At 38.5% G+C, this 10,079-nt stretch overlaps 1 protein-coding gene across 1 annotated transcript; it reads right to left on the minus strand.

The window, feature by feature from the left end:
* Positions 1 to 9,275: 9,275 nt before the first annotated feature.
* Positions 9,276 to 9,842, minus strand: LOC138892596 (uncharacterized). Its single transcript, XM_070176332.1, has one exon. The coding sequence runs from the start codon at positions 9,840 to 9,842 to the stop codon at positions 9,276 to 9,278; it is 567 nt and encodes a 188-aa protein (XP_070032433.1).
* Between the last annotated feature and the right edge of the window lie 237 nt (positions 9,843 to 10,079).

Raw genomic sequence — 10,079 nt, forward strand, 5'->3', positions numbered from 1 at the left:
CAAGGAAAGATAATATTTTCTCAAGAATCATATGAAGCAAATGAATTGTAACTTGACAAAACTCATGCCTATGAAGAAAGAAGTTAAACCTCACATACCTTAGCCTTTCTTTGTTTCAAATCCTCATAAAAAATAATTCTTGAAATATTATAGCAAGGTTTCCTTCAAATTAAGGTTGGCTTCAACAAGAAAAACTCGTTAAAACTCAAGTAGGAGATACAACATGAACACCCCCGCGCCTCTCAAGTCTTGCGTGAATATTTCTACCCAGAGTTACTAAATTTGTTGGACAATTTATAAGGAGAACATGATAGAATATTTGGGGACTTGTTTCACCTCAATAGGTGCTGGATATGTTCTGAAAAACTTGAGAACAAACTGAATATAAAAAGCCACTGCCTCACTAAGCTAGTAGGTGACTAAGCTGCTTTATGCCAGCTTGAGTGACCCTACTTTGAATCCTCATTTCTCCCTACTCCGACATCGTATCAACAAACAACTTAATATTCTTGAAACTAGATTCAACAGACAATAACTTTCATATTTGATTCTCCCAAGAAATGCCTTATTTAACGTTGTGGCACGACACAATGTCATAGCATCCTCGAGTGAAGTAAATAACCGCCACCATGTGGCTCTCTCCAACTTTTCCAAGTAGTGCTTCACTCGGTGACCATTGACTCGGAATATTTCATTGTTCTTGTTCTTTAAAATCCAATGCACGAAAGGGTGTCACACCACTCCACTTTGACTTAAGCTTCCCGGAAAACATCCCCAACCTTGAGTTAAATAACAACACTAGATCATCGGCCTTGAACTCCTTATTTCAAATGTACTTGTAATGAAGATATTTCATCTTTTCTTTGTACAAGGATGAATTCTCATAAGCATGATACCAGAAATTATCCAATTAATTCAACTGTGTAACATGCAAGTTAGCGACTACATCCCAATCAAGATTCAATTGCTTCAAGGCTCACATTGCCTTATGCTCTAGTTCCACCGAAATATGACAAGCCTTTACGAACATTAACCAGTATGGGGACATTCCGATAGGTGTTTTGTAAGCCGTCTGATAAGCCCATAGTGCATCATCAAGCTTCTTGGACCAATCCATCTGATTTGCATTCACCGTTTTGGACAAGATACTCTTTATCTCTTGGTTGGAGACTTCCACTTGACCACTAGCTTGTGGGTGATAGGGAGACATTACCTTGTGAGTAACACCATACTTGCTAAATAAAATGTCAAAAGCCTTGTTACAAAAATGTGACCCCTATCGTTTACCATTGCAAGTGGAGTACAAAATCTCGTAAAAATATTCTTCTTCAAGAAGGACACTACACTTCTAGCCTCATTGTTGGGTAAGGTAACAACCTCAACACATTTGGACACGTAATCCACCGCGACCAAAATATAAGTGTTTCCACAAGAACTCACAAAAGGGCCCATAAAGTCAATGTCCCAAACATCAAAAATATCAATCTCCAAGATGGTTGTAAGAGGCATCTCATTTTTCTTTTAAATTCCACCGGCTTGTTGACATTCGTCACATCTTTTCATCAAGTCATTTGCATCTTTGTAGAGAGTAGGCCAATATAAACCACAACTTAGAACTTTAGCTACCATTCTTGCTCCACCATGATGACCACCATACGGCGATGAATGACAAGCTCCAAGAACATCACCTTGCTCTTCTTCCGGCACACACCTCTTAATCACCCCATCCGTGCAAATCTGAAAAAGGTATGGCTCATCCCAATAGTAGTCTTGACAATCTCTTCTGAGCTTCTTTCATTGGTTTGAAGAGAACTCATCCGAAATGATACCACTCACAAGAAAATTTGCTAATTCCACAAACCACGGTACCTATTTCATTGGTAGTGCAAAAAGTTGCTCATCAGGGAAAGAGTCATTTATTTCAAGGCCTTCATGTGGTCTCCCCTCCTCCTCCAAACGAGACAAGTGGTCCGCCACTTGGTTTTCACTATCCTTCTTGTCTTGAATGTCAATATCAATTTTTTACAAAACACGTACCCATCTCATCAACCGAGCTTTAGATTCTTTTTTGCTCATAAGGTAGAAAAGTATTGCATGATCCGTGTGGACAATAACTTTGGCACCCATAAAGTACGCGCGGAACTTCTCAATAGAAAACACCATATCAAGGTGGTTTTCTCTTGATCTCTCAGAGCAATAATAATTTTGTTGTAGCCCGAATAATCATCAAGGAAATAATAGAAAGCACGGTCGACCAACCTATCAAGGAACATGATAGTGATCCTTCCTTGTAACTTTGTTGAGCATACAATAATCCATACAAACTCTCCAACCGCTGACCATTCTTGTAGGAATCAACTTATTCTTATCATTGGTAACAATCGTCATGCCTCCCTTATTTGGGACACATTGAACCGAAGAGGTCCATGAACTATCAGAAATGGGATAGACAACCCCGACATCCAATTACTTGATAATCTTCTTTTTGATCACTTCTTGCATAGCTTCATTGAGTCTTCTTTGATGTTCAATGGACGATTTAGCACCATTCTCCAACTTGATCTTATGCATGCAAAATGCGGGACTTATACCCCGAATATCCGCCAAAGTCCACCCAATAGCCTTCTTCTTTTGCAACACCGCCCATGTTTAATCAACCTGCACGTTAGTCAAACAAGAGGAAAGAATAACTGGTAATGTAGAACAAGGACCGAGAAATTATAGCCACTCGGGATTGAAATTATGGACCCTTGGTCCTCTTCTTGTTGACCTACATATTTACCCTTTTCCATAACGTGAACCTTATTAGGAGCTTGTACTTGATTAAGTTGGCCTTAGAGAGTTGGGTCATAATTATTGTAAATTCGGCAATGGATTTCCCATGGCATTGCAACTCTTTATGAAGATGAATCATGTTAGGATCACCTTGGGAAACATTAGCTCGGGATTGATAATTGATTGACCACACATTGATTCTTAATATTAATACCATTGTAGAGAGGTTGTTGGATCATGTTGTCGTTCATATCTTTATTCGGGCACTCCTTCACCATTGTCAAATATCGCTCCCAAATTTCATGCAAAGTTTCATTGGGCTCTTGCTTGAAAGCAAATATTTCATCCCTAAGAGTAGCCATGTGCCGGGGAGAGAAAAACTTTGCTATAAATATTGCCGCCAATTCATCCCATGTATGGATAGAATGATTAGGCAAGCTTTCCAACCAATCCAAAGCTTTATCCCTTAGAGAGAAGGGAAAAATACATAGCCTCAAATAATCTTCCGAAACATTATTTGTTTGCTCCACTAAGACGTATCCAAAAAACCCTTTAAATGCTTGTAAGCATTTTGATTCGGCACCCCGGTGAAATAACCTCGTTGCTCGAGCAAAGTAAGCATAACATTGGTAATTTCAAAATTTCACGCCCTAATGTGAGGGGGACTGTAACACCCCGGAAATATTTTGAAGTACTTAAGTGTAAAGCCCAGTAAATATTGCAAAGAAAATAATGTTTCATGGTGCCAGACTAGGCTTACGATGTTTCATGTGTCTATGTTAAAGAAAGTAGTTGGAGACCCCACAGTCATTATTCCGGTTGAGATTATTGAGGTTAATGAAGAATTGACTTATGAAGAGATTCCAGTTTCTATTATTGATCGGCAAGTCCAAAAGTTGAGAAACAAAGAAATTGCATCCGTAAAAGTGCTATGGCGAAACCAACAGGTTGAAGAGGCTACTTGGGAGGCTGAGGAAGAAATGAAGAAAAAGTATCCTTATTTGTTTGAATGTCCATGTATTTATAGAGTTGTGATCTAGGAAAATTATAATACTTACTTTTTATGAATTTTGTATCATTTGAACAATTGGCGTTACGGGTGTTCCTTTCTGGAAATATATTGCTTATGAGGCCATAGTTGGTGTTGTTTTGTATTATATTACGTCGTTGGAATATGTATATGTTGTTAGGATGTGTTTCTGGGGCTCTCTGACAGGTGGATAGGCCTAATTACAAAGGAAACTTTGGCGAAATATTTGAAATTTAGGGAGTTAGTCAAATCTGGGGCTGTTAGTTTGTGGTATAAGACAAACTAAGTTGCGTAAGATGCTAATGAGGGATTCTTACCCTCATTCGAGGACGAATGATCCTAAGCGGGGGAGAATGTAACACCCCGAAAAAATTTTGAAGTACTTAAGTGTAAAGCCCGGTAAATTTGCAAAGAAAATAATGTTTCATGGTGCCGCGGCTCGAAATATTTGGGTTGAACAATGCATCGGAAAGTAAAGGAACATTTTTGGCGGAAAAGCGCGTTTATGCGGTCCATTATGCAACCACATAATCACTCTGTGGGCCGCATAATGGCCGCTGAAGTGAGCAGGAGAGGGCCATTCTGGAAGCAGCTATGCGATCGACTATGCGACCGCATAGTGATCGTATACACAGACAAATTTTTGATCATTTTTGTCAGTAATTAGGCGACCGATATGAGGTCGCATATGCGACCGCAGAACCGTTTCAGAGCTCCATTTTTGGATTTTTTAAACCCGACCCTATTTCGTTAAATACACTCTTTGGGCCATTTTTGAGCTATAATCTGATATTTTAGAGTGAGAGAGAGTGCCCTAGAGTGAGAAGGTGTTCTTCAATAATTGTTCTTTAATTCTTGCCCAAGTTTTGGAAGATTAAGAAGGGAAACTCACTAGGTCTTCATCCTAGAGGTAAGATTCTACACCCTAACCCTCACTTTTGAATTTTATGTAGAAATGGACAATTAGCAAGATAATTTCTGGGCAGGATGGTTGTTTATTTACATGCATGTGTTATAAAAGGGTGTACGAAGATTGTTGAGCTAAAAACGGTAAAGATTGAATTGTGGGATGATGGAATTCTCCATAAAAGGACCTTGGAACCTTAATGAACACTAAGTGTTTGATAAAATGCTCAAATGAGCTAGAACCATGATCATCTTCCTAATTTTGATTCAATTTGTTATATTTCTACAATAGATTGAAGTTGCTAAGAATTCTAAAACATTTAGAGTGTAAGGAAGCTCAAGTGAGGTATGTTGGCTAAACTCTTCTCTTAGAATTGGATCCTATGATATTCATGTGAATTATGTAAGCACCGAGTGGTTCATATAAAATTTGCTATTCCGAGTAAGATTGGGATGAAAGATATATGTTCAACAAGCATCCCAAATGCTTTATTCATGTTATGTTATCGATTAAGGATGTGTTAAAATATGGGCTGTGTATTAATAATGTTTTGACTTCAAGTCAAGTTCAAACGAAGGCTATTATGCCAAATTTTGTGAAGAATCTCTATGTGCCTTAGACTCTTAATTGCTCACATGTGTACTATATGCCTTGATTTGAATTGTTGTTGTTACTGTTGATGATGTTGATGTTAGAAAGTTAAAAAGGTGAGCATGAAATACTAAATACGACCAACATGCCAAAAATGATCTTATAATGATGACCATTAGTGCCAATGAAATGAAAATATGTGAAAGTAATATGAAATGCAATGATTGATACAAAAAGGTTGATGTCTCGAATAAGACAGCCTAGCTGATTGGGTCGTGATCGGACACCATGCCGCACACATGGTGGTGATTGTGTTGGAAGTTGTAATTGAAATTGTGATTATGGTCGATGTCCCTAATGGATATCCTAGCCGATCGTGTCATGATCGGACTCCGTGTTAAAGACAGTGGTACTGATACTGAAAGTAATTGCGGTTGATGTCTCTAATGAGATAGCCTAGCCAATTGGGTCGTGATCGGACTCTGTGCTAAGAATACAGTGGTATTGGTATTGTGAATAATGGTATTGTGAACAATGGAATATAGATACTAAAAATCTCCTAATGTGAGATATGAAAATTAATTTGAACACTGTCCTGATCCTAAATTGAGGTTTGATGTTGATTAAGGCTTTCATTGATATTATGATATTCTTGTTTGTATTATTTGTTCTATTGAGAGGGTGTTTAGTTATACATACTAGTGCTATTCGATGGTACTAATGTCCCTTTTGCCGGGGGCGCTGCATTTTTAAATGGATGCAGGTGGTTCCACAACAGGAGATATTGATCAGTGATAGCAGTACACCTTCTTCCCAGTAGACTTGGTGAGCCCCACTTCATCCCGGGGTCATGTATCTTTTGTTCTTTATGTATTATGGTTGAGGTACAGCCAGGGCCTTGTTGCCGGCATTATCATAGTACTCTTCTTTATCTATAGAGGCTCCATAGACATAGTGTGGGTTGTGTATTGGTGTTGGAAAAGTCAAAATATGTTATGTTGTGGTTGTATACTTGTCCATTTGAGACTTTAAAAATGATGAAACTATTGGTAATGAATTGGTATTGTAGACATGGACACCATTTTGTCTAATTAATGAAAATATGTATTATCTCCATTCGTGGATGAGTTTGGGGAGAATTAAATCTAACAGGCTTGCTCGGTCAGGTTCACTCGGTTGAGCGCCGATCGCGCTCCTCGGTTTTGGGGCATGACAGGGACTATGGCACTTGCCTCATTGGGAAAAATTCGATGTTACGCCACTTGTGGTTGTGGTGATGGGGGTGGGGGAGGAGGAGACACATTGTCTTATTGACCATGGCCTCGGTGATTTTGTTGTGGAACTTGAGGCATTTCATGAAGTTGCTCGTCTTCGCCATCCACCTCTCCCAAAGGCAAATTTCCAAGCTCGTTGTTCGCCATTTGGTACCTACGATCACTTCAACAAATTAGAATCACGAAAGTAAAAGAAGGTATTTCAAGAAACAAACTCAAGCATATAGCTATCACCGTAAACACTCCTCGAAAACTGTGCCAAAAATTGGTCACTTCCAATCCACACTTAATATTAAGTTGTAAACGGTCGTTGCAATTATAATATCGAACTTGAGTCGGGGTCGAATTTCTCAGGGAGTTTATAATCGGTATTAAGGTAAATACTTGAAAAGAGAACGTGAAATAGCTTAATTATACTTCCAAACAAAGAGGATGATTTCTATCTAATTTAACAATTAAGAAATTAGACTAAATAAAAGCAAATAGAGAATGAAATGTTTTTGGTATTTTTAAACAATTGAGGAAAATCCTAGGGGTGTAACCTTCACCTTGGTGTAAACCTAATGGGTATACTAAGTTAATGCTTTTTTGGTAGATCGGCGTGTATTATGACTCTTAATTCTCAATTACTCACTCAATACCTCTTAGTCATAAAGTGGTTATGCCCAAATTGGCTTTCTCATGTCCAAATGGGTATCAATCTAAGCCATTGATACGAGTCCAAGTTGGATTATCTCTATCTCTAGTTCAAATCCTTTAATCAAACTAGTCAAAACCTTAACTAGCTCAATTTCTTGTTAGCCAAGTTTTCCTAGACTAGGCTCCTCTTTGTCAAGTACGAACTAAGTCAAATAGGCATGAATTAATGTTTTCAACCGTCAATTCTTAATATAATGCATAAAAAAGGCTAAATAACAAATACTCAATGATAAACAAGCATTAGTATTAACAATCCATAAGTTTTACACACTAGGGTTGGGTCACAACCCTAGATAAAATTTATCTACTCATGATAATTGACATAGAAAAATAAAGAGAAGAAGTAATTAAAGACATAAAACTAGAATTAAAGTGTAAAATTAATGGGTCTTCTCTAATTGTTTCTCCAAATATCCCAAAATAGCTAAATATAATCACTAGCTGCTGCTACAATACAAAAATTGCCCTAAAAAGTGTTTCCCGTCTATTTCTAGTGTCCGTAATTTCTCTAACAAAAATGCCCTTCGGGAGGTTCTGCGTCCGTGCAATCATCTCTGCGGCTGCACTTCAGCTTCTACGATCGCACAATTATCAATGAAGTTGCACTTTCAAGAGGCTTCATACTTGATCTTTTGCACCTTCTCTGAACTTATCATGCTTTGTTAGTGTGACCAGCTTATGCATCCGCATAATTTGGTGTGAGGACCGCGCTTATGCTAAACTCCACTGAAGCTTCAAGGAATCATCTGTGGCCGTGCTACAATTTCTATGGACTTCATAATCATCTGCGGACCGCACTTCTGCTCCGCATTTTCCCTTTTTGCCTTGTTGAGCTGGACTACTCCTTTTTGAGTTAGATTTCTTTATTAAGCTCCAATCCTCAAACATGCCTACAATTCACACAATTTCATTAGATTTGGAAACAAAAAGTACTAGTTTCAGACTAAAACTAAAGCAAGAAGGTACTAATAAGTGGTAAAAATCCACACTTATCACGACTGTCGATCGAAAAAAAGTATGGCGGAATTGGATTTGAAGAGATAAGAGCTTGAAGAATTTGAAGTTAGTCCTTAACCATATGAGAAAATGAATTGAATGATGAAGGAGAGATAAGGGCTCATGAGATGGTAGTGGGTCCGTAATTTCTCATAGTGTGCTCCGGTATCCTTCGATTCCTATCGATCCTCCGCTCAAAGAAAAAATTCTTAGTAGGGAGGGCCCATTAGTTCGTGTTGATTGTGGGTTTGGCCTTGCCCCGGATCTGGCAGATTATGCCACGAAGTTTGACAAGTGGAAATATAGAGTTTTTTTCTTTTAAAAAAAATATATATTGAAAATCATTTATCATTATGGCAAATGTCATTGTTACGGATTATGACATGTTTAGAAATTCCCTTTGACACGAGTATCATTTCTAGATGATTTTTTCCCGTTGATGACGATTTCTATAGATGCCCCTGATGAAGTAGCTTCTTGTTGTTGCGATCGTATCCTAATCTAAACAAATGCATTACAAAGGCTTTCCTAGTGTTATGATCGAACCTTTTCAGGTTGCCTACGTATCCGATCACAATCAGGTCGGAACGTAGTTCAAGGATAATGAATGAATTACGATGGAATGACTGAGCATAACTCAAGCAGCCAATGCATCCAAATGGAATCAGGTAAAAATATAGTTCGATTATAATAGATGCAAAATGATAAGGAGTTGAAATGAAGTGGCCGAGTCGGACTCAGACTGCCTACGTATCCAAATGGGATCAGGCCAAAACATAGTTTAATTACAATAGATGACTGAATCCAATGTTGATTGCCTACGTATTCCCACCAAAGGAAATCAAGTCGTGGTGTTGTTCCGAATACATATAAAATGATATTTGGATTTTCTATTATAAAAGGGGGAGGGATACTGGATCCTATGTGGGTTGCCTACGTATCCCACCGTGGGAAGTCAGGTAAGGTGTAGTTCTGTTATAACCAAAACCTAATTCTACTATCTTCAAATGTAGTATCCCTTGATTGCGTCTGATTTGATGGGCTTCGTGCTGACTCTGCCATCCATTTTTGCTAGGATCAATGCTCCTCCAGACAATACTCGTTGTACCACGTAAGGATCTTGCCATTTCGGTGCGAATTTACCTTTGGCCTCTTCTTGATGAGGGAATATCTTATTCAAAACCAGTTGCCCCGGTGTCAATTGCCGAGGTTTCACCTTTCTGTTGAACGTGTTGGACATCCTATTTTGATAAAGCTTACCATGAAATACTACGTCCATTCTCTTTTCATCGATGAGCATGAGTTGTTCTTGCCTGACATGTATCCATTCTGCATCATCTAGTTTAGCTTCCTTAATGACTCTTAAGGATGGTATTTCGACCTCTGCGGGTATCACAGCTTTTGTGCCATATACCAACATGTATGGCATTTCCCTAGTGGACGTTCTCATAGTGGTGCAGTCACCCAGTATGGCGAAGGATAGCTTCTTGTGCCACTGCCTGTGATTTTCCATTATCTTCTGTAAGATCCTCTTTAGGTTTTTATTGGCTGCTTCAACCGCTCCATTCATTTATAGCGTGTAGGCTATGGAATTATGGTGGACGATTCTAAATTTCTCATAAATCTTCCTCATGAGATCGCTGTTGAGATTAGCTGCATTGTTAGTTATGATTAACTCTGGGATCCGAATGTATAAACTATGTTGTTACGGATGAAATCTGCTACCACCTTCTTTGTGACAACCTTGTATATAGAGGCCTCGACCCGTTTGGTGAAGTAGTCGATGGCTAACACGATAAAACGATGT

The sequence above is a fragment of the Nicotiana tomentosiformis genome, chromosome 5 (assembly GCF_000390325.3).
Source record: "Nicotiana tomentosiformis chromosome 5, ASM39032v3, whole genome shotgun sequence".
In the NCBI taxonomy this organism is placed as follows: Eukaryota; Viridiplantae; Streptophyta; class Magnoliopsida; order Solanales; family Solanaceae; genus Nicotiana; species Nicotiana tomentosiformis.

Bases quoted from the DNA above. Each gene is read 5' to 3' on its own strand.
- LOC138892596 (XM_070176332.1), bottom strand. From the start codon at position 9,842: ATGAATGGAGCGGTTGAAGCAGCCAATAAAAACCTAAAGAGGATCTTA.